We start from the raw sequence: 24,645 nt of genomic DNA on the forward strand, positions 1-24,645 counted from the left end.
AGAAATAAGAAAATTATGAAACGGGAAAGGTCACCAGTGAAGGCAAACACACAGTAAAGGTAGCAAACCACCCACACACAAACGTGATATCAAGACCAGTCATCACGAGAGGAGAGAACAAATGCAGGATGTTTGAAATGCATTTGAAATTAAGAGATCAGCAACTTAAAACAATCATGCATATGTATAGACTGCTATATCAAAACCTCATGGTAACCACAAGCCAAAAATCTATAATAGATAGACACACAAAAAAGAAAAAGGAGTTCCAACACAACACTAAAGACAGTCATCAAATCATGAGGAGAGAACGAAAGAGGAAAGGAAGAAAAAAGACCTACCCCCCGCCGCCAAAAAAAGAACACACTCAGTTACACAGTTTTGATCATGAAGACATCTGGCATAAATGGGTTTGGGACCTAGAAGAGCCAGCAGGTGGGGCAGATGTGGGGGAGGGGAGCCCCAGGGCTAGGGGAGAGCAGGGGGTTGGACACAGGTCCCCAGCAGCCACCTGTCCTGCTTCCCTTCCAGAGGGGCTGCTCTACCCCCTGGTGGTGGAGGAGGGGCCCACGCGCCATCTCAGGCCCCTGATCCCCGCATCCTGGCGCCACAACTGCTGGCAGGAGGGTCCCCAAAACTTGTCCTTGTTCATAGTCCAAAGACAGGAGGGTGTCCACGATCAACACAGGACCCCAGACTGGGGTGTCTCCGAGGTGACAGCAGCATGGCCCTCCTGCCCCAGGGAGGAGCCCAGGCCAAGAGGCCTGGATGGAACAGAGGAGGGGGAGGGTCCTGCTGGGTCAAGTGCTTTGGAACTTGAGACTTTTGCACTTTGGGCCACAGGAGCTGCTGAAGAGCCCCCCCTGGCTTGCGTGTCAGCGAGAGGCCAGGATGCTGCCAGGCTTCCTGGTCCTTGGCCTGCCCCTCGCCTCACTTGCTCTTTGTGTAGTGCAGTGCGTGGTGCACAGAACTCCCCACTGTGGCTCAGAGCCTCCTTATCTGCGGAGAGAGGGAGGGAGGGATGAGAGCCATCGGCAGACACCTGTGCTTACCGGCATACCTGAGGACACACCAACTGCCCACACATCGTAGGTCTCCTGGAAGGAGCAGGAAGTCCAGCTCCCCCCATGCCATCCTCCAGGGTGTCCTGGGGACAGTGGGGACCTGGTGGTCTGGCTGGGAGTGGGGCATCTGTGTTCTGGGCCTGGAACTGCTACAGTGGGCTGGGGTCCTCTGGGGGAGGGGTACCAGCTCTCTGGGACCCTGCACGCTCCCCACTCTCCCACTAGCCCCAGTGGGTGCAAGGCTATGGGGCCGAGTGTCCATGCTGAGTCTCAGAAGACCCCGTCCAAGACCCCCTGCCCGGCCCACAGACCAGGCACAGAGGCCCATACCTGCCAGAGCTTGGAGAACTTCGGGGAGCCAGACTTTCTGCACCAGGCCAGCACGCAGACCAGCAGGACGCAGGGGGCGACCGGGGCGAGGATGAGGAGGACCACCTGGGCCTGGCTCCTGTCTTCGGGGTCAGGCCTGAGACTGGGGAGCAGCATCTCCGGGCCTGTGGGGAGTGGGCGGGACCTCCACCTTTCGTTCACTGGTGCAGGCTAGGCTGGGGGTGCCTGCCTTGGGGGAACCCTCGAGGGGGACGTCACCTCCAGCCAGGAAGCCCATAGGTGGGAGAGTGGCAGGGAGATGGGGTGCATGGGATGGGCAGGGTGCCAGGCACAGAGGGTGGGGGTATCTGATGGGGGAGACCCCAGGGGGCTTCCTTGAGGCTCCCCTCCCGTACCCCAGGATGAAGATAGAAACACCTACCCCAGGAAGGTGTGAAGAGTGTGTCTTGGGGCTCTGCCAAAGAGAAATCCCAGGTAGGTTGGTGGGGACCTGCCCAGGGCCAGCCCTTAAGCAGTCCCTCCACCCCAGGTATCAGATGAGCTCTGGATACAGGAGTCCACGAGGGCCTCACTGGCTTCCCCTCCCAGGGCCCGGCTAGGCTGGGGGTGCCGTTCTTAGCCCCTCCCACTGTACCTGGTTGGGGGCAAAGCTGAACCCCTGCTCCCTGTCCCCAGAGCTCGGGGTGACCATGACTGCATTACAACCAGGTATGGGGGGATGAGAGTGAGGGGTGGTGACTTGGGGAGTTTTGCAGCAAAGGAAGTCGGGGGTAGGAGGTTTTTAGGGAGGGAAGGGACCAGCTCCCTGCGCAGACAGGGGATGGTGCCCAGGGCATGCGTGCACGGGCTGCCCTGGGGAGAAGCTCGGAGGGGTCACAGATGTGGGGTGGGTGGAGCAGATGGAAGCCCTCTTTATGCCCCATCCCTGTGGCTCTGGGCACCTCAGGTGGGCAGGAATTGCTCCTCCCTGGTTGCTGCCCCTCCCAAACAGGCAAGGACCTGGGGGTCAAGGTGCTCTTCCCCTCACCTGAGACGTTCAGGGTGGTGGTTTTGAGGTTCCTCTGGAGCCCGACAAGACTCCACTTGTACTGCCCTGCCTGGGTGTCCTGGGCTTTTTCAATCACCAGGTGCGCCTCGCCCCCTTGAACCCAGAGCTGCCATCCATCCTGACGGAAGTTTCCTGGGGCCTTCACACTGAAGATGAGCTGCCAGCTCTCCCCGTGGTAGGTTCGCAGGGAGACGTTGATGTGGGAGAAGAGGTTGGTGATGCTGCAGGCCATCACGGCTGGCTTGCCCCTGGACACAGACACCACGTCCTTGGTGCAGCTGGGGCTGTCCCAGTCTGTGTGGGGATACAGTCCAACACGTGGGTCACGGCTGGGCCTCAGGACTTCCACTGATTGCCCTCCCTGGGGTCACTGACACTACCTGGGGCCTGGGCCCTCCTGGCCTGACCTAGGTCTCTCCTTCCACCCCTGTCTCACCCCCGGGGGGGCCCCCCTAGCAGAGTGGGACCACGAAGTTTACCTCTACTCTGAGCAGTCCCAGAGGTGGCCAAGAGCAGGAGGGCCCAGAGCATCCTGGGAGTGGAAAGGGGAGATGCCGAGGTCAACGTGGCCGGCAGGACGGGGAGCAGGCCTCAGGGGTCCCTCGTCTTCCTTAGTGGTTTTTTGGACACTCCCTGGAGGAAGGAAAGCCGATGAGTCAGAGGCCCCCTGGCTTCCTTCAGAAGCCGGTGGGAGCGGCCACAGCCTGGCCAGGGCGGGTGGGGGTCCCCAAGCTCCTCCCTGACCACTGTGCCTCGACCCTTCTCTGTACCTTTATGATGTGTGCAGTGGGGCCACTGTCAGACAGATGAGAAACATGGATGAGACAGGAAACAAGTCCCTGGGAGACAACCCCATTTACATCGCAGGTGTTACCCTTCAATTTTATATAAAACATACAAAACTGCCTGAGCCGTGTGTCCTGTAGGGACGGGTCGTGACACATAGAATCTCGTGTAGCCGCTTGAACCTGACACCAACCTAAGACCACCTTGGAAGCCCCCAGCCCCTCTCCCGCTCTTGCATTCCACAGCTGGGCATTTGGGGACATTGGCCCGCTTGCCAGATTTATTAACAAAGGAGTCTTCCTGTGGAACTCGTGAGTTCTGATCTGGAAAACTGAACTTTCACTGCCTCTGAAACAAGTGTCCATCTCAGGCTTCAGCCTCCAGTAAAAGTGACATTTATCCTGATTGGTTTAAGCTATTTAAACTATTGACCCTTTGATTAAAATAATAATAATAATAGACTTTTTGGTTTTGTCTTTGAGCAGTTTTAGGCTTACACAAAAATTGGGCAGGAAGTGCAGACAATTCCCACATCCTCCATTACTGGCATCTCCAGTCAGTGGGGCATTCGTTACACCTGATGAGCCTATAGTGGTTTGTTCTCACTGACTGAAGTCTACGCTTTACATCAGGGTTCACTCTCGGTGTTGGACATTTAATGGGTTTGAACAAATGTATAATTACATGCATCCACCTTTAGGTACCATACAGAGTAGTTTCACTGCCCTAAACATCCTCTGTGCTCCATCTATCCGTCCCTCCTTCCCCCCAACTCTTGGCAACCACTGATCTTTTTACTGTGTCCATAGTTTTCCCTTTCCCAGAATGTCATAGAGTTGGGACCCTTCCATTTTGAATTCAGCCTTTCTGATTTTTTTCCACTTTTGGGGGAATTGGGCAGAAGGGCCAGGAGCAAAGGGAACTGTGAACGCAACCGCTTCCAGGAGCTTGGGGCCGTCGGTGAACAGGCTCGGTCCTGACCTCAGGAGGCTCTGGGCCGAGCAAGGAGAATGACATTGGGAGGGACAATCTCAGTCCCCCCAACACACACTGTGGCCACATCGCACCCCCATTCCAAGCACTGCATGTGTGGAAACTCGTCAAATCCATGGGACTTTGACCAGGTGGGGCCTGTGGTCCTCCCTGTTGTCCCATCTCCCCATTCCGCCCCAACCCTCACTGGGTTCCTGCCTCAGAGCAGAGCTGACAGCTGACTGCCTGTAGTCTTGCCTCCTCTACCTGCCTCGCCCCTGGGACTCCTGTTGGACCAGCAGGTCCTGGCCAGTGTACTGGTGGCCCTGGGAGTTCCTGGTGGGAGTGGGACAGGGTGCCAGCCCTGCTGATCTGGGGGCCTCGGAGCAGCAGGAGAAGGAGGCCCACTCTACCCTGGAAGGAAAGTGGCAATATCCAGCTTTTGAAATAAATATCTAATTTGAGTCAGGAAGGGTTTCAAGAACGTAAAATGCAAACCAACCCATGCTCTCCTGTCCTCCTCCTGAATGGCTGGGTCTGCAGGGGCTCTGGGTTGGCGGCCACACTCTTGGGGAGGGCGGGGGTGGACTCTAGCATGGTTGCGCCCGTGGGCCCAGGGCTGGTCCCAGCCGGCTCACCCTCCAGGGGGATGGACCAGGCAGAGCAAACAGACAGATGGCCAGGCTGATGGATGGGTGGTGCTTTCTTTCTCACTCAATCCACATGGGATTCTGGAGTCCCGGGGTGGAGTGTGTACAGGGTAAGGTGTACCGGTGACAACGCATCCCCCTGCCCTTAGGTGTCTTGGTGCTCTGGTCTCTCGTAGATGGTGCTGACCCTGGGTGCATCCTGGATGAGACCCCATGGCAAACCCAGAATGGACTCTACGTGGTATGTGCCTATTCTCCTAAGAACAGGGACCCTGAATCTCCCTGAGGTTTGATTAATCGCTGTGCTGCATGTGCCCAGGCATCTGATGACAGTGCTAGCAGCACTGCTCCTAAACTTCATAAATCAGAGGCAGTTGCTCTACCCTGGATGCCAGTTTTCCATCTATGCCTGGATGCCCGTTTAATCGAAGAGCACACGTGGCCCAGAGCTGCGTTACTGTGATTCCTGGTGTGTGTCTTCCCACCACTGGTCCAGTTCATTCATTCATTCACTCACAATAATCAGCACCCATGAGCCCACCTCCCACATCAGGCTCTGGCTGACCTTGCCCCTAACCTGCACCCGCCAGGCGGCCCCGCCGGCCCAGCCGCTGCCTCCCCCTCCCAACCCTCCACATCACTCTCTTGCTTTTTTATGCATTGTTTTTCGCCTTTGCATTCCTAAAAAATAGAGAAGCTTTCTTTTAGCTGTCTTTAATAGTATGATAGGCTGCTGGCCAGTTTCGGGTGGGGAGCCTCCTTTTGCCATCCTTCCAGGCTTAGCTGGTGGACCCGGTTGCCAGGAGGCAGTGGCAGGTCCTGAGGCAGCGGAGGTGTAGGCCACCCTGGAAGCTGAGTCGCCAGGTCCCACCAGGTGTGGTCCCTCCCAGCGGTTCTGAGCTTCGTGGGGTCGGGGTCGGGTTCCAGAGTGGTCAGCGGGCCGGAGTCTGAACTCGTGTGACCCGTGCTGCTGTATCCCAGCTTCCTTTGTTTGACTTTCTAAACTTGTTTCTGTTCCTAATTCACCATCAGAAGGACAGCCTTCTTTTCTCATATATGTAGCTGGGGAAGAAAGCAGCACTGAAAGATGTCAGCTGAGAGACACGTATTCTTGTGCACACGTGTGCAAACACACGCGAGTAATTCTACATATGTGGAATCATATTAGACGAGCTTCATCAGAGATGCCCACTGCCCGTCCTCTCTCCTTTCTCCCTTCATACTGTATGTAGTGGGGTGAATGGTGACTCCCAAAACACATGTCCATCCAGAACCTGTGAAGGTGGCCTCACTTGGAAATAGGGCCTTTGCAGCTATAATTAAAGATGAGGTCCGGGACTACAGGGGGCAGACCGGCTCATCCTGTTTTTGGCCCTTTGGGTTTCTGCATTGCCACTGCCTTTGCAAACCCTTTGCCCATTTTCCTGGGATTGTCTGTCTTCTCCTTACAGGTTTATAAGACTTTCAGCCCTTATAGAAACAAACCACCATCCACGGCAAGTGCCTCCCCGTCATCATTTCTCCCCTGATTGTTTCTGGAATAAAGACTCCACATGTTTATGTCGTCCTGTCTGTCTTTTCCTTGAAAGTTTCAAGATTTTGTTTTAAAGTGGTTTTTGTTTGTTTAAAGTATCTTTTTAAAAAGGCCTCCCAGGACTTCCCTGGTGGCACAGTGGTTAAGAATCCACCTACCGGGCTTCCCTGGTGGCGCAGTGGTTGGGAGTCCACCTGCCGATGTAGGGGACGCGGGTTCGTGCCCCGGTCCGGGAGGATCCCACATGACGCGGAGCGGCTGGGCCCGTGGGCTGTGACCGCTGAGCCTGCGCGTCCGGAGCCTGTGCTCCACAGCGGAAGGGGCCGCAGCGGTGAGAGGCCTGCGTACCACAAAAAAAAAAAAAAAAGAATCCAACTGCCAATGCAGGGGACAGGTTTGAGCCCCGGTCCAGGAAGATCCCACATGCTGCGGAGCAACTAAGCCCGTGCGCCACAACTACTGAGCCCGTGCTCTAGAGCCTGTGCTCCACAACGAGAGAAGCCACCATGATGAGAAGCCCGCGCACCGCAATGAAGAGTAGCCCCCGCTCGCCGCAACTAGTGAAAGCCCGCGTGCGCAGCAATGAAGACCCAACGCAGCCAAAAATAAAATAAATAAATTTAAAAGAAAATAAAAATAAAATGGCGTCCCAGACCGTTGAGAATCCATCATGACCAAATTTTGTCTATTTTTATGTTCAAATCTTAAATCCACCTCAAGGTCTTTTTGCAAGTGGCATGTAACAAGGTCTAATTTTGCTTCCTTCCAGGAGGGCAAGTGGTGCCCAAGGCACTGAAGAGTGAAGCACCCTGTCCCCTCTGGCCGAGGGACCCCCACCAAGCGGGGCCACTCAGAGTCTACCAAGCCATGCGGTCCAAGCCGCTGTTGTCCATCGTGTGTTTTCACCCCTGGGATGGCAGGCTCTCTCTACTGCTGTTTATCTTTCCTCGGACTTTTGTGTTCCATGAGAACATTAACATAATTTTAATCAATTTTTTTTTTTTTTTTAGAACCAAATGGAGAGGGGCCTTTGTCCCGATCCTGCCCAAACCTGCTCAGCATAACACAAAAGAGGCTGAGATTTCACAGTTGGACACAATCCAGTGGCTACCTTTCTGATTTTACTGCCAGTCAGCAATTGCCAGGATGGGTATAAATAGCTCATCACCATTACATGTTGCTGAGAGCCTTATGTGATAGAAGGTTCTAGAAAGAGGTTTTGCAACTTTCTGTGCTGGGGCTTTTCCTGGCACCTCAGATAAGATCTGCTCAGTCCTTTTCTTGAGTATTTTTGCAAAACAAGTTTTCTTAAATTGGAATACACAAAATGGTGCCGAGCAACACATGGGGCCCAAAGGCATCCTTGCTGGTGGTACACAGTGACTCCTGGCCCCCTGGCCAGAGCCCTCAGGGCTACCTGGAGGGAGACCCCTGCACAGGTGTGTCCTACCCCGAGCCTGGCTGAGCAGACAGGAAACTCATCTTGTGTGGTCATCTCTGGCCACTGGCCCTCCCTAGAGGAAGCCTTGGGCAGGACCCCCAGCATTTCCAGTCTCCTCAAGGTCTCCCCCCGACCCCTGCCACTCTGCTGCCTCCACCGACCTCAGAACAGTCTTTGGTCCCCACACTTCCCCGGCCATCCGACGTGGGTCTGGGTGCCCCATAGACAGGGAGGCAGGCCAAGTCTCCCCAGGCAGGAGATGCGGGAGGACACGCTCCCAGGGAGGCTTGCCCGCTGACCCCCAAGGCTGGAGCAGGCAGGTGTCCTCACGGCCACGTGAAGGATTCACCCCCAGGGGACCAAAACATGAACGCCACCTAAGCCCATGCTCTGGGAGCCTGGCCCTTCAGCGGCATGAGTGGTGGAGCCCCCTGCTGGTGGCCTGGCGTATCCACCGAATGCCCAGTGCACAGACTTGACACCCGGAGTCCTCTGAACGGGAATTTATTTCTACCACGTTCCTTCTGTGCAACCTCGAGACTTAGCAGGCGTGTTCTTTCTGGGAGGGAGATACCCAGGGGTCTGTAGTATCCAGAAGGAAACCCTCCCCCTCAAAACCTTTCCTCATCACATGTTTTCCTGACTGTTGTCCGGCGTTTATCTTTCCTATAAATTTAAGAGTCGTGTTTCAAGTTCCAAGTACACTTTCTGGGATGTTGATTGAGAATAAATGAATGGGTGGATTAGTTCACAATCCTGGACCGTGCAGGGCCTCAACAGCCGGGAGAAACCGCCTCCTCGTCAGAGGCTTCCTTGATCCTACTCCCACTCCCTGCGAGGCCCACCCCTCTACGGCAAGCAAGCACACAGGGCACACACACACACACACACACACACACACACACACACAGTGCTGGGGGGAGGGCCCCTCAGGGCCTCCCACTTGCTCTGCATACAGTAGGTGCTCAATCCCTGCAGACCTGCTCAGCCTCCCCTGCAGGGCTGTTCCCATGAAGGGTGCAGTTAGTCCCCCATGGTGGGCCCTGGGCAGGGACCTCAGCTGAGCTGGGAGGGTAAAGGTCAGCCTTTGTTCGCACCTGGATCAGGTGACATGGAGAGGGGGTGACCTCAGCAAAAGTATGTTTACGTAGCAGAGGCTGACCTGCCTGGCTGGACTTTGGGAGGGAGCATGTATGTTACCAAGTAAAAGGAAGCAGCAGGCTGAGGTCCAGAGGCTGGCTGGGAAGACAACCGGGGATCTCCAGCAATGAGGACGTGGCCCTCTGAGAGAGGTGTGCAGGGGTTCCCCGAGCCTGAGTCAGGTCCGCCAGGCCACCCTTTGCCCTCAGTATTGGTATGTCCTACTTCACCTGCCTGCCAGGGAAACACCCTAGTGAGGCCAGCCCACGAGTCTCTGGATCCCACCAGCCTCCCGCCCCAACCTCTGTGGTTTTCACCACACTACATATCCCAGTATCCTAACAATTATTTATTTTTTATACGTCTTCATTGGTGTATAATTGCTTCACAATGCTGTGCTAGTTTCTGTTGTACAACAAAGTGAATCAGCCATAAGCATACATACATCCCCATATCCCCTCCCCCTTGAGCCTCCTTCCCACCTTCCCTATCCCACCCCTCTAGGTGGTCACAAAGCACCGAGCTGATCTCCCTGTGCTATGCGGCTGCTTCCCACTAGCTAACTATTTTACATTTGGTAGTGTATATATGTCGATGCCACTCTCACTTCACCCCAGCTTCCCCTTTCCCCACCCCCCGTGTCCTCAAGTCCATTCTCTATGTCTGTGTCTTTGTTCCTGCTCTGCCACTAGGTTCATCAGTACCATTTTTTTTACACTGACTCATTTTTTAAACAGTATCTATTTTAGCCTCACCTTAAGAAACACCCATCTGTAGTCATTAGATGTGCTATTTATAGGTATGTTGTCACACACAATGAAATGACCAGACTATTAGACCAGGAAGTGTCACAGACTTCCTACCACCACCTGGTGTCCTCCTGAGGGGGTATGACCTGTGTAAAGGTGACTCCTGGCCATGCTCTGTCATGTTGTCTGAGGGAAGCCAGAGGCTGCTGAAGGTGTGGGCTCCCAGACAGGCCCTGGCTGGGACTCCAGGCTCATTTTCCCACTGCCCAAAGCCTCCAGTCTCCTCTGAGCCTTCCTCAGGCCATGGGGGGGCTCTGCCCTCACACACAGGAAACCTCTCAGTCAAACCTCATGTGCTCCCTGAGGTTCTCCTCACCGGGAAAGCCCCTGGATGGTTCCAGAATCCAGATAAGAAAACACCTGGGTCGCACCCATCTCTGCCCCCAAAGCACAGCCACCTTGGGCCTGGCTCCTCACCATCAGAGGATACAGCCTAAGAGCTGGGCAGACCTCCACCTCGGGGCAGACCCCCAAAACTGTGGACAAGTCTTAACTCAACTGAACAAGATCTATATAATGGAGACACAAACTTCCACCTTATAGAGCACAGAAGGGCTGTCTGCAAAGAGCTATACTGGAGATGGAGGAGCTGGACTGGGCATGGAGGGAGATCCCCATGTCCTCAGGAACATTCTGCTGCCTTGATCTGTCTGGGGCTCCACTGCTGTCTTATTTTTAAACCTAGGTATATTCTATGCAACATTCGCGACATACTTGTATTTCAAAGCGATTCATTATCTGAAATTCAGATGGGTTTTTAAGTTTGGCAGCTCCACTCCTCTGCTTGAGTCTCCCCTCTTTTCTCCAGTGCTGCAAAGGACAGACAAATGGGAGAGAGGGAGGCCAGGGCACAACAGGGAAAGTGAGGGGTGAGAAGGCAGAGGCTCAGGTGTGGCACAGGAAGACTGCATGCATGGGGCAAGGACTGGAGGGGCCCCAAGACTTCTGGGATTGGGAAAAGCGAGGCAACAATTCAGATTTCTCTCAAATCATGGACACAGGTGCTGGCATCTGCACATATCAAGATGGGGCAACACAGCTGGGATTTGTGCAGTCACTTGGGAGCTGTTCACATTTGGGAGTCAGTGAAACACCTTGGGAAGTACATGTCATTGCCAGCACCTTGTCCTGCCACAGGATCTTGGGGAAACTGAGGCAGCAGGTTTGTGGAATCAAGGGTGTCGGCTGGCCAGGTGCACAGGGGTCCTCGGTCAGCGGGGATCTCCATTCCCACAGCACCTGAGAGCAGCTGGAACAGCCTTCCCGCCTACCGCAGAGGCTCCGGTAACACCCACTTGTATGTACGTGGATGTTTACATGGGAAGGTGAGCGCAATGCTGCCCCGGCCGGCTTTGCACCAACACTGTGGAGGGAGGTGACCAACCACCTCCAGAAGATAGCTGAAAAGGCGCAGAGCCCCAATCCTGGCTCAGACGGAGGAAATGCCCCAGTCCAGGGCGCCACTGCCCATGTCCTGCCCCTGCTGCAGTGGCCTGGAGGGAATCCCCACTGGGCATGAAAGTCCACCAGGCCTAGGGGCCAAGCCTGAAAACCCTTCCCACCTCAGCCTCTGCACATGCCTTCCCTTCTGCCTTTCTGCCTGGCTCCTTCTCACTCTCGTTCACAAGGTATTTCCTGGGGACTTCCCTGGTGCTCCAGTGGGTAAGACTCTGTGCTCCCACTGCAGGGGGCCTGGGTTCTATCTCTGGTTGGGGAACTAGATCCCACATGCATGCCACAACTAAGGATCCTAGATCCCACATGCATGCCGCAACTAAAGACACGGTGTGAGCCCAAAACAAATAATAAACAAATAAATATTTTAAATAAACAAATACATACATTTGTATATCCCATAAGACTTTATAAAATAATAATTAAATAAAACCACAAGGCACTTCCTCTGAGAACCCTCCTCCCCCAGCACCTGCTGGTCGTACCCTCCTGGGACCTCGGCGCCTCCCCACCACCTTCACTATCACTATCACTATGTTCCTGGGGATGAAGGCCTCCCAGGGGCTCTGGCACCACCGGCATGGAAAGTGGTTTTCAAACTGCAGCTCATTAATCAGTCGTGGGTGGTGAATTGCATTTAGTGATTGCTGCTGCAGTTAAACCAGAAAGGAAAGGGAAGCGTGGAAAGGGGCAGTCGAGCATCCCACGCCACCTTAGGGGAAGTCTCTGGGGGGTTTCATTCTGTTTTACGAGTGTTTGTGAGTGAATGAGCTGAGTGCCTGTGAGTGTGAGAGTCCACGAGTGTGCGTGTGCGCCCCTGGGAGTGCACACAAGTGTGAATGTGTGCACGAAAGTGAGCGTGTGTGCGCGAGTGGGAGAGCCGCCGTGCTGGGCCCGGACGTGAATGTGTTTCGCCACAGACGTGGTCGGGGGCAGGAGGGTCTCTGTCCGGATGGGTGGACGCCTGGGAGCCCGAGATGCCACCTCTCTGCCCCTCCAAGAGCCGAGCCTGGGGACGCCCTGCAGAGACGCAGTTCCCCACCTCGACGCGAAGTCCCTGTCCCCTCCCTCGGCGTGCAACCTGCGCCCCCGGTCGCTGGCTCGCGGACCCCGGCCCGGCGCTCTGGGAGCATCTCTGTGGCAAGAGGCGGCAGGCGTGAGTGAAGGTAGGGAGCTCCGCGCCCCGCCGTCTTCATCCCAGCGCGTGCCTGAGTGCACCAAGCTGTCCGACACCGGAGCCCCGCCCCCGCCCCTCTGGGCCTCCCCTCCCGGCCCGCGAGCCCGTCACCTGAGTCCAGGGTCCTGGTGCGCCCGGCTCCTCCACGCTCGCAACTGCAGCTCGTCTGTGCGCCGTGGGCCGGATAAAACTGAGCGATCCCGGGGCGGAGCCAGGCTGGGAGGTGGCGGGAAGGAGGATCCAGGATCCGCTTGAGGTTGGGCACCTAGGTCCTATATTCAGGAAGGAAACCCAAGTAATGGGAAGTCACTCGAGTTTCAGGTACTGCCCTGAGTTCACGGGAAAAGCTGACGATTTTCTTGATAGTGATTTCCTACACTGCATTAGATGATCATTCTAAAGATAACAGCAGGTGGTTGTTTTCCTGGAGAGCCAATCCCTGGAGTTCTCCATCCTCAAGCTTCCTCAGAACAGATGCTTCTTTGGGGAGCTGGGTGGGTTCACTGCCCTTCGTGGATCAGGGGACCTGCCGGTCCCCTCCTGTGTACACCACCCACACACACAGGCTCGCACCCGAGGGGCAGGGTGCTGCCTATTGAGACTCCTCAGAGCCTGATTCCAACTTGTCAGAAATGCAAGTTGGGTCCACTTGGAAGTAGGACTGGGGGTGCAGACAGGGATAAGGAACCACAATAAATAAGCGCAGTGGTAAAGAGTTAAAAGGTTAGACTGCCCTTTATTAGCCCTTAAGCAGAAGGAGCTCCTCCTCCCAGCTCCCTCCGCACTGAGGGTCATACCCAGGGTGGGTGTGGAGACACATCATGGGCAAACGAAGGTGACCTAGGGGGCGTACCTGTGTGAAATCGTTCCCAGAGGGTGGAGGCCGATAGGTGCTGACCTTGGAGAAACATTGGAAGCTAGGGGTTCATTACAGGGGTTTGTACGTTTCTCATGTACAGATGGTTTTGGTGCTTATTATGAAAATCACTAAGCTAAAAGTTTCTCTTTGAGACTCTGAAAGTGGGGAATAAGGGCAATATGTGAGCGTTACATGGGTGGGGAAGGGCGGACGTGTTTGAGTCATTCTTTGTTCACTCTAGGCTCCATTTTTCAAATTGCTGGAGGGAAGTAGGTGTTGTGGACTTGAATCCAGAGTCCTTGGTCCATGTCCAGCTTTGCCAGCTTTCGGGGACTCGTCAGCAAGGCCCAGCTTTACTGCAGACCAGGAGGCAGCTGCTGACCCTTCATCCACTCGTTGTCACTCCCCACTGACCAACCTGCTTAAACTCACCAAGCTTCATCTTCCTTGTGACAGAGGGGCAGGTGTACAGATACAACTGTAGGCAGTCTGTGTCCTGTGAACTTACACCTGGGGCAGTGGAGTCATGAGTCAGTGGCTATGAGAAATAAGGAGGCGTGTGCAGGGCTGTGTCAGGGGATGGGGGCAGGAGAAGGGGTTTGTCTCTATCCAGAGTGGGACATCCCTCATCAGACCTGAGCTTCCAAAAGCCCCCCGGAAGGCAGGGGTGGGGTGGAGGCAGCGAGTCTGGAGGTGCTTGCAGTGGTTCCATGGGGGTGGGGAAGGCTCGGAGGTGTATGCAGAAGGGAGAGCCCACAGATATTGGTGGTTGGGAGGTGGGGTGAGGAAGCCTGGAAGTCCCCAGTGCCAGTTGGGTGGCACGTGGACTGCCCCCTTCCACTAGAACCCAAGGTGACCTGCTGGCAGGGTTGAGTAAGGGGCAAAGACATGTTTCTAGGCCACCAGGGGAGAGGTCCCACAGGCTGTGGACCCATGGGTGGGAAAGTCCTTGTCAGGCAGGCAGTGAGAGGTGCCGGAGTAGGTGATGCCCCACTTTCCTGAAAAGAGAGGAGGATGCAGAGCTGAGTTCTGGGGGACCCTTGAATTTTGTGGGTGGCAGAGGAGGGGCCCAGACTGGACAGGACAGAACATTCCAGCTGTCCCACAGGTGGAGCATCTCGGCCTTCAAGGATGTCAGAGGGCAAAAGGACCACCTCTTCAGCTGGACTTGGGCCTGAAGGTTGACCAACAACCTGACATCTGAGCTAGGCAGAACAGGACAAAGTCTTGGATGTGCCAAAGGAGTAACCGTTGTCTAGTGGGCAGATAAACCTCAAAGCCAGTCATCCTCACGGGAAGGTGGCAGCAAGGTCAGTGTGAAATTCAGCCCCCCCACAGAGGGGCACCGAGATGGGGGTCCCCAGCCCCATCCCGAGGGCCAACGAGGCACTAGAGAAAGGCCTCACAAATAACCTGGCCTGGGGACCAAAGTGCCACATGCCATCCCCTTGCCCATCATGCCCACCTGGGCTGGAAGGAGCGTCTGATCCCTAAAGCCACCTCCCAAGTCAGTCCTTCCTTCCCCTCCCATCCAGCCCTGCCTGGTCTCTCAGCTCAATGGGGGGTGTTGGGCAGGGGCTGTTCGAGTGGGGGGGAGAAGGGTCCTACACACTGAGGGGCCTTGAGCATCAGCTGAGGGCTTAGTCTCGTCCCTACGAAATGAGATCCACCGGAGCTTTGATGAACATGGGTGTCCTGATAAAGCATTTGCACTTTTGAAATGAAACTAGTTTGTTTGTATTGAAAGCAAACCAGTCATATGTCATAAGAAGATAAGCTAAAACAAACTGTGCTGTATCTCGCTGGGACTCCTGTTTACTTCCCAGAGGTAACACTTGTGTACACTTCCTCATATAACTTTCTAGAAGTTTTCTGTGTCTGTACAAACACACATGCTTGTTGTCCAAGGTATGCATCTTTCACGTTTTTAGACAATCCTGGGACCTGTCTTTGGAGGGCACTGGGCTCCCTCGTTGTCTTCCCTTCTCTTCTCTCAGAAGTTTCACACTAGAATCTCAGCCTCCGCTTAGAGGTGGAGTTTCATTTTCCCTCAGTTCTAGGAATTCGTAGAGTTCAGTTCTGATTTCCTATCTGACTAAAAAAAACAACATTCAGCAGCACGTTCTTCATATCCCAGAAATGTTGTGATGTTTATCTTTTTGTTGCCAATTTGTAACTTCGTTTTAACTTCAGTCCTCATTCTCTGGGCTCCCTCACTTTGACACCTTGCCATTTTGTGCCTCAGTTGACACACACACACACACACACACACGCACACACACACTCACGCACGTCAATTGTTATAAATGCCTCGGGGTCCTTGAGACATCCTTGTATCCTCTGTGGTCCCTCCCGTCAAGGTGATCGGTGGGGTAGCACAGGTCTTTTATATACTTGCCGAATTTTATCATCTTGAGCTGATTTGTCAATGATTGGGAGAGGTGGGTTGGAATCGCTCCCGTTTCCCTTAGAGGCACACACTTCTATAGGGACATTAAATTTTGAATACCATGATAAATCTGAAGAAATAGCAAGAATCTTGGATTTCCATTTTCATATCATTTGCACCTAAGCGTGTGAGAGTCATTTTCATCTGTTTCCCTCTTACCATTAGAATTTTATAGAATCAAAGAGTTCAGCTGCTTCCGTTCTCCTTCTGTCCTGACTGGTCTTTGTCTCACATCCAGTCACAGCCCCATCGTCCTTTCTGCCTCCAGCTGCCACCAATTAGAGGTCTGACCTCAAAGGATACCTCCCCCAACAGGCCTTTTGCCTTTTCCAGTCTCCAGGCAGCACAAGCTTCGGGGGCTTCCTGGGGGGATAACATATTGCAGATTGCGCCTCCATACGCAGGGCTTGCCACGTGTCACACTGCAGGGACATGCCCTGTGCGTGGCCACACTCTCCACGACATCGCCCCGGACTTCCACCATCTGAAATTAAGGTGTTTCTCTGCTGAGGACATTGTTGTTAGCTCCTCCTCACTAAAATGGAGCCTGCAGAGCAAGAAATGGCACGTTTTTTTTTACCCCCTGAATTCCGCAACCCAGGACAGGCCCTCGGCAGGCATCTGTCCCATGGGTGGGCGGGTGGGCTGTCAGTCCCAGCAGCAGGAGTCCCAGTGGGCTCCAGAATCCAGCTGCACTATGTCCCTGCAGCTGGACCTCCATGTAGGGGGAGACACGCCCAGCCCTCCATACCAAGTTGACCTGCCAGACTCAGATTTGGGGCTGAAAGTTCTGTGTTTTACCAGAATGAGGTAAATGATATCGCCAAATGATACTAACAGGCCATGTCTTATAGCAGGAACTTGGGCTGCAGGGTTTCCAGGGAAGGGCCGCCGTGGACACAGTGGGGCCACTGCGGGAGTTGATGCTACGATCCCAGCTAGGAAGAGGGCACGTGCGGGAGGGGAATGCTCATGGAAGACTCAACATCCCGGGCAGACGCGGGAAATCCGTTTAATTCTTCCTTCTCTCTTCTGCTGCTGCTTCTCACAGCAAATGTTCATTTCGAGTCTCTGTGGCACCAACCATCTGTAACTGGATGAATTCATTTTCTTCTCAAGGGTTGTAGGAATGCCCTTTAGAAACATGGATGGTTTGTGCAGAGATTTCATTTTGGGAACATCTGGGCAGCAGAACCCTCTTCATATCTGACACTGAAGGGAGATTTTTTTTTATCATTGTTTAAGCTTGTTCTGTCAGGTATGGGGCATGAAAAAGGCCAGAACAAGAGGGAAAGGAGGTGTGTGCTCCGAGAGCCTGGCTTTTCTCAGCCCCTTGGGAAGATGCTTGTGACAAGTTGTCCCAGAACTCGGAGCAGAGGGTGGCCTTGAGCCTCCACTTCTGACTCATGTGAGCTTCTCGTTCGGCCCCGTACAAGAAGTCAGCTTCTGAGAGCCAGGGCACTTCCCATGTGTCCTGAGAGGAAAGATGTTTCCAGAGTTCCAGAGCTGGACAGGAACAACTGAGAGCACAGGATGGCTGAACAACATCCCCCCAAATGTCCACTAATCCTGGGACCTGTGAGTACGTCACCGCACACAGCAGAGGCTTTGCAGGTGTGGTTAAGTTAGGGACCTTGACATGCGGTGGGGGTGGGGATGGCGTGGACGCCAGTGGGACCAATGGCATCACCAGCATCCTTACAAGGGGAGGGGGAGGGGGGCAGAGTCAGAGAGAGAAGGCATGAGGACGGAAGAAGGGGTCACAGATAACGCTGCGCTGCTGACCTGGAGACGGAAGAAGGGGCCGTGAGCCAAGAAGTATGGCTCCTCTAGAAGCTGGGACAGGGGATGGAGGGCTTCTCCCCTGGAGCCTCTAGAAAGAACCAGCCCTAGACCCACTGAAGACATCAGACCTACAGACTCTAAGAGAAGAAATTGTGTGGCTTTAAGCCACTGAGTCGTGGCAGCCACCACAAACTCACAGGATGAACGTGCTTCTGCCTGGGTCGTTCTGGGGGGCTCTGGAGTAGGGGACATTGAGATGTCCCATGTCCAATGCGCTCCCTGAGGTCAAGGCAGCCATGTCGAGGGTGGCATCCAGAGCAGGGATGGGTGCCTCCCAGCAGAGTGTGACCAGAGCTAGGCTGGGCGGCTGGTCACTGCATGTGGGGACACGGGCAACATGTGATGATCACTTGCTGGGGGATGTTCACCCTGAATCTGGCTCTTCTCACGGCTGCTGCAGCTGCTGGAGCCTCCCCTGCCTGGAAGTAACTGTGGCAACGGCACGGCTGATGGATGTGTGTACAGCCGCTCAAGGTCTGAGTGCACGTGGAGGCTGTGGCACGGGGGAGCTACAGACACTCACAAGGGTTGACATGAAAGAACCTGAGGGTGGTTCCAGGGGCTCCGGAGTCATCCCCCCAAGGGCTCTGGGCAGCAGAAGACCCTGGCAAGGAGGTCCAGCCCTGCCATGGTCTCACGGGACAGCACTCACCCCGCCATCCTATCCATTCACCGAGCGCCAGTCCCTGGCTGGAGTCTGGAGGTGTGAGGGTCCACAGTCCATGGCAGCCTAACAGGCAGGTGCTGGAGGGCGGCTGGGGGAGGTGAGCAGTGGAGAGAGCCATGCTCAGGACTCCAGCCAGGAGGGACTGGTCTAGACCCCACCACCACACACAAAGCACTTCCAAGGGCTTTCAGTGGCTTCCAGAGGTGTGGTCATAGCACATATTTATTCTAGAAAATTAGGTGAATATGGAAATCTATGAAGAAAATTCAATAACTCACAATACCACCACCCAGAGGTAATCATGCTGATTTCGTGTTTCCATTCTTTATACGCTTGCAGACATGTGATACCCAACATGTGTGCACAGGGCACAGACGTGCCCAGACGCATGGCACTTACGTGTCCACACGGGCAGGAATCCACCTGCACGTATCACACCTGACATTTGCACACGTGGCCGCAGATTTTTTTCTTCTACAAAATCAAGGCAATACTATGTACACACATAGGGACTTCCCTGGCCGTCCAGTGGTTAAGACTTCGCCTTCCAATGCAGGGGGTGTGGGTTCGATCCCTGGTCGGGGAGCTAAGATCCCACATGCCCCTCGGCCAAAAAAACAAAACATAAAAACAGGAGCGATATTGTCACAAGTTCAATAAAGACCTTAAAAATGGCCCACATTTAAAAAATAATATGTATACAACTTACAACCTGCTCTTTTCTTTTCACTGGACAGATGCTGATCACTTCACAGTAGATCTTCTTTGAAGCTTGTTGTCTGTGGCTGTATGTGTTCCATGGTGTGGCCGTGTGTGTTCCATGGTGTGGCCGTATCCTGTGCATCCCTACCGGTGGACGCTGATATTGTTTCCCAATTTCCACTCCTCACGTCGTTCCAAAATGGACCTCCAGTTTTGCAGTTTTAAACTTATTCCTGTAAATATCAGCATCTTTGCTGACCCCTCGCGGGAAGGGGCTGCAATCTTCCTGTCGTGCAGGATCATTCCCTTCCGTCTCTCTCATGATGTTCATTATTGTCTTCATCCTTGGCCACTGCCCTTGGTTTCTGAAGAGACCTGCGGGGAGAATCCACGGGTCTGAGGCTCCCCAGGCTGTCCTAAGTTCTAGATTGTTCCTTCCATGGACCCTCCCGAGCATTCTGAAGGGTGCGTGGATGTTGGGAAGCCTGTGCCCATGTCTCCATGACACGGAGAACAAGTCGCTGTCCCTCCCAGCTCGGGAACCGCTCCAGAAGTCTTGCCGTCCCCCAGTGTGGGAAACCGCTCCCAGCACCTCGCTCATGTCGTCCTGGCACTGTGCCGGCCGTTTGTTTGGGCCTGTCTTTGGACAATGGTGCGTCCTGCGAGGACAAGCGCTCAGCACAGGGCAGGGGCAGTTGGAGCCTGTTGAACAGATGTGTGGATGGATCAATGAAAAACCAATGACCAGAATTTTACAGATGTAAAAATAAAAACAAATAATCTAAAAAATGACATTTAAAAAACTAGTCCTCATAAAGAGAGATCTTAGTTAATCATGTCTGAATTCACTGAAGAAAAACTGATTGAAATATTGAGGATATTGTTTCTCTTGAGTAACCCTGACTCTGTCATCAGGAATGATAAGATTTTTATAACAAAACATATTTAAATTTTTATTGAATTCACACGGATTAAGAGCAAGTTTAATCATTTTCATCTAAGAAGTGATTATTCTTTGAAGAAGTTATAATATTAAAGCACTGGGTTTAATATATGAACACATGATTAACCTTTTTACAATTTTGGAAAAAAAAAAAATCAAGGACTGGATCCGCAGGAAGCGAGCCTGTCCTCGGATCCTCCGTGCTCATCTGTAGTGGCTCCGGAGGGGATCCCTAATGCCGGGAGGGGGAGGGAGTGGGAGGATGGGGGCTGCTCCCGCCAGGGGTGTAAGTGCCTTCACTCCCCTAGGTCACACACACACACACACACACACACACACACACACACACACACACACACACGGCCAGGAGAGCCAAGGTGGGCAGCCCGTTCCCACCCAGGCTCAGGGTCCACGAGCCAAGACTGTCACCTTGCATGCTGGAGTCCATGACAGCTCACGGCTGAGGGCAGGCCCCTCGATGGTGAGCCCCAGTGTCGGGTGGCAGGAGAAGGTTCGACAGGCCAGGGTTCAGATGCCCACTCTTGGCCTCCTTGCTGTGGGGGCATCGCCCCCCAAGCCTCAGCACTGCTCATCTGCTGGAGGGGACAGCTGGGGTCAGGTAAGGGGTTGGGGGCACAGGCTCTGCCCCAGAGATGTCCTGGGTGGAATCAAAGTCTGACAACCCTGGGCATTGAGAAGGGAATGGGGGAATATCTCTCCAAATGATCACATTTTATGTTCTGAGTTTCCTCTCTGAATACAAATACAGAGACCTGAGTCAAAGTCAGTCCTCTGCTCTGGGTGCTCGGCCCAGAGGTGGTGATAAAGGCACGTAGAGAGGACAGACTAATGCTGGGGAGGCAATGGCTTGCCGGGCTCAGCAGACAAGTGAGAAGTCACCAGGAGGGTCACTGCTATTTGTTAGTGTCCCAGCCCTGGGAGGGGCCAAAGAGGGGGCACCTCGTGTCCCTGCAGGTCACAGAATGTCCCTCCACCTCCAAGTCCACAGCTCTTCCAAACCACCCGAGGCAGCCATCTGTCCCTCACAGTCCCTGCCCGGCAGGCGAGGGCCAGGGGCCCCAGAGCTCCAGCCTCTAGCCAGTCACAGCACAGAGCTTTCCTTCCTTAAGACCATGGGAGAGGAAGTGTGCGTCTGCACATGTACATGTGTATGTGTGTACGTGTATATAAAGATATAAATATTTGATAGTGTATGTGTGTATAGAAAATAATGTGTAATATATAATATATGCAATAACGTACATATATATAAAATAATGTAATCAAGAGGGCGACATCCATCACCTTGTCACTTTTGTTGGTTAGAAGCAACTCACATTTTCCCCTCCAATCATGAGGAGGGCATGACTGCCTGGGGGTCATCTCAGGGTGTCTGCCACATGCTGTGCCATGGGATTTTTCGAACTCCTAAGACAATTTTAACATGCAGCAAAACTGGGGAACCCCTGATCCAAGGAACTTTACTGTCATCTAATTCCAGAGTCAGGTGGTCTTCTCCTGCAGACCCAGATGCTGACCAGGAGCCTAGACGCAAACTTGTTCACTTGGGAATACTCGTCAGATGTCCTTGGGGAGATGTGGCAGATGCAGTTGGATGCACTGGTTGGAAATTTGCAAGGAAGGACTGAATGATGTGATTAATTTAGCAAATTATTTAAAAAGCCATCTACAGGTGATCCCCACTATACAAGTAGAGCCTACCTATGAAATCTTTCATAAGCCGAAATGGCATAAAGCAATGAAACAATCACCTTTTCTGTAAAAGCAAAAATCCTCTTGGGATTTCTTTTGGCTAGCGAAAACAGGTATTAATGTAGGTCTTTCATAAAAAAGAAGTGGCGTAAAAAGAACTTTTGAAAAGCGAGGGATACCTGTACCTATTCTCTTGTATTACATTCTTTTTTTTTTTTTTACAAAAGCAACTTACATTTAAATTAAAAATTAAGAAGCAAAAGAAACAAAAAAATGTGAAAGAATTATATGAAGATATAAGAAACTAACATGTGGTCTTGGAGAACTGAAGATGTTCTTTACAAAGACCAAAAAAATATTTTCTCAAAAAAGAGATTGATACATTTAACCATACCTACAGACTTTAAACAGAGTGAAAAGGTGAAACACAAAAGTGTAAAATGTGGTTAAAATGTATTTTCAAAAAAGTGAAAGAGGCTTAAAGGCTCATTTAAAGAGGCTTTATTTTAAAAGTGAGAAGAGGGCTTCCCTGGTGGCGCAGTGGTTGAGAGTCCGCCTGCCGATGCAGGGGACACGGGTTCGTGCCCCGGTCCGGGAAGATCCCACATGCCGCGGAGCGGCTGGGCCCGTGAGCCATGGCCGCTGAGCCTGCGCGTCCAGAGCCTGTGCTCCGCAACGGGAGAGGCCACAACAGTGAGAGGCCGGCGTACTGCAAAAAAAACAAAACCAAAACAAAACAAAATAAAAGTGAGACGAGCCAAAGAGACAGAAATGTGCTTAAAAGGTAAATAATTGGCAATCGATCAGTTTCTGAAATTCATAAAGAAACTTTAACCAAGAGGTACAAAGAAGGAATCTATTATAATCACAGAAGGCTAGGACCCTTGACCAAGCAGGTCACCCAGGGCACCCAGGGATAGAACAGTGACCATAAGAGAGACGCTTGCCCACAGAATTTCAGAAACCGGCAGATTGAAAGACGGATGGAAACAGTCTTCTCAGCCCTCAGAGGTGCAAATATCCCGGGCACAATCACCCTGTGGACAGTGTCGGAGAAACTGCCCTGCCCTCCATGGGGGCTGCACAGGCTCTCCGGGGCGGGGCAGGGCGGGGTGGGGCGGGGTTGAGGCGGGAGGGGAGGAGAGGAATGACTCAGCAGTTTCATTTCCTGGTGGGCTGAGGCTCATGGGAGATATGCAAATGAGCCCAGAGCACCATGGGAAATGGCCCTTTATATACCCAGGTGGGCGGTGTCCCCTCTTTTCCCCCCAGGTGCCCACAGGAGGGAGGCGACAGGCCAGCAGAGAGCCCTTCAGACTGAGGAGCGGGTCTGGGGCCTGTGGGCTGCTGGAGTGTGGGGCTTGGCGGCTGAAGAGTTCACGTGGTCCAGCGTGGCCTCAAGCCAGACGGGCTAGCTCAGGTAGGGGTGGTTCTGTCATGCTCCTTCAGGTTCTGTCAGGTTCTGTCAGATTCTGTTAGATTTGGTCAGGCTCTGACTGGTTCTCACAGATTCTCTCAGGTTCTGTGAGGATCTCTCAGGTTCTGTCAGGTTCTGACAGCTCTCTCAGGTTCCATAAGGTTCTGACACGTTCCCTCAGTTTCCATCAGTTTCTGACAGGTTCAGTGAGGTTCCGTCAAGTTCTTGCAGGTACACTCAAGTTCTGTCAGATTCTCACAGGTTCCCTCAGGTTCAGTCAGGTTCTGACAGCTTTCCTTAGGTTCTGACAGATTCTCTCAGGTTCTGACAGGTTCCCTCATTTCTGGCAGTTTCTCTCAGGTTCTGTCATGTTCTGACAGGTTTCTTCAGGTTCCCAGGTTCAGTCAGGTTCCAACAGCTTCTCTCAGATTCAGTCAGGTTCTGTCAGATTCAGTCAGGTTCTGTCAGATTCGGTCAGATTTGTTCAGGTTCTGACAGGTTCCCTCAGGTTCTGACAGTTTCCCTCAGGTTCAGTCAGGTTCTCTCAGGTTGTGACAGGTTGCCTCAGTTTCCTTCAGTTCCATCAGGCAAGGCGGACTGGGTTTGGGGATCCCTGAGGTGGGAGAGTAGGGAGTCGGATGGGGGAGAGGCTGTGTGGCCCACTGGCCCCAGATCAGCTAAACTGAGCAGAGGCAGAGCGAAAGGGCCGGGTCTGACCCCAAAGGTCCTTGCACCCAGCTCGTCCCTGCGTGACCTGCTCCCACCTGCCTGCTGGGGGGCCCTAACCTCACTGCTTTCCTTTGCAGTTCCCAAAGGACAGAACACTTGCATCAGCTGAAGATAATTCCAGAAGTTTGTCCCTCCCAACCTCTGCGGGTCCCTGTTGGATTAGGACCCAGTTCTTCCCCCGCCCCCAAATCCCCACACAGGAAACACCTTTGTCGTCCTCCTGATCCTCCCTGTTCTCACACTCCTCCTCCCTACCCCCCAGCACTTCACTGTGCCCCCCACCTGTGGGCCAGACCCCCTAAGATCCCAGCAAGTCCTGTAGGCGGCGTGGCCATGTGCCCCCCGGTCAGCCTGCGGTGTGAGGCGGAGGGGCTGTCCTACCTGTACACGTCCTGGATGTATGAGCTTCAACACGGCAGCCAGCTGAGGGTCTGCTTCGCTTGCTTCAAGGCTGCCTTTCTGGACCTTGGACAGGTGCTGGAGGTGGAAGACTGGGAAGATGAAGATTGGGGCCCTGAGCTGATGGAGCACGTTGAGGCAGGGTCTGAGCAGGGGTCATCCCCGGGGATGGGCCCAAGCTGGGGGCTGGCCCAAGGGCACCCTGCACAGGGTGGGTCTGTGGACTGGGGCTGGGGCACCCTGGCGTTAGGCCTCGTGGAGTCAGACGAGGAGGACCTGGACCTGGACGAGCACTTTATGCCCACCGAGCTGGAGCCTCAGGATGCCACACCTCTGGGCCTGGGTGCTGAGGATGCTGACTGGACCCAAAGCCTTCCCTGGAGATTTGGGGGACTCCCTACCTGCTCACACTGGCCAAGCCTTTCTCCATGGCAGGCGTTTTTCAGCGTGGACCTGCCCCCGGCGGGAGCCCATGGCGTTGGAGCTGGGCACCACCCGGGCCACGGGCCCTGTTGA

At 53.7% G+C, this 24,645-nt stretch overlaps 2 protein-coding genes across 3 annotated transcripts; one reads left to right on the forward strand and one right to left on the reverse strand.

Annotated features, from left to right (window-relative positions):
* Positions 1–267: 267 nt before the first annotated feature.
* SECTM1 (secreted and transmembrane 1) lies at positions 268–6,490 on the reverse strand. 2 transcript variants are annotated; one of them, XM_027081115.1, is made up of 5 exons: positions 2,922–6,490; positions 2,422–2,690; positions 1,816–1,848; positions 1,395–1,558; positions 268–999 (listed from the first exon to the last, which is right to left on the reverse strand). In XM_027081115.1, the coding sequence occupies exons 2-5, from the start codon at positions 2,672–2,674 to the stop codon at positions 985–987; spliced, it is 465 nt and encodes a 154-aa protein (XP_026936916.1). In that variant the 5' UTR covers positions 2,675–2,690; positions 2,922–6,490; the 3' UTR covers positions 268–984. The 2 variants fall into 2 exon arrangements, with proteins under 2 accessions (XP_026936916.1, XP_026936915.1); XM_027081114.1 differs by having other exon boundaries at positions 2,422–2,736.
* A 17,573-nt stretch (positions 6,491–24,063) lies between these two features.
* TEX19 (testis expressed 19) lies at positions 24,064–24,645 on the forward strand. Its single transcript, XM_027081375.1, has one exon. It carries the CDS (start codon positions 24,064–24,066, stop codon positions 24,643–24,645), a length of 582 nt encoding a protein of 193 aa, XP_026937176.1.

This window comes from Aethalodelphis obliquidens, unplaced genomic scaffold (genome assembly GCF_003676395.1).
Source record: "Aethalodelphis obliquidens isolate GAN/ISIS:26980383/991018 unplaced genomic scaffold, ASM367639v1 scaffold44, whole genome shotgun sequence".
Taxonomy (NCBI): Eukaryota; Metazoa; Chordata; class Mammalia; order Artiodactyla; family Delphinidae; genus Aethalodelphis; species Aethalodelphis obliquidens.

Bases quoted from the DNA above. Each gene is read 5' to 3' on its own strand.
- SECTM1 (XM_027081114.1), bottom strand. From the start codon at position 2,973: ATGCTCTGGGCCCTCCTGCTCTTGGCCACCTCTGGGACTGCTCAGAGT. The intron at 2,737-2,921 runs GTAAACTTCGTG...ATCCCCACACAG, and splicing joins TGGGACTGCTCAGAGTAGAG to ACTGGGACAGCCCCAGCTGC. The intron at 1,849-2,421 runs GTGAGGGGAAGA...TCTCTTTGGCAG, and splicing joins CACCACCCTGAACGTCTCAG to AGCCCCAAGACACACTCTTC.
- TEX19 (XM_027081375.1), top strand. From the start codon at position 24,064: ATGTGCCCCCCGGTCAGCCTGCGGTGTGAGGCGGAGGGGCTGTCCTAC.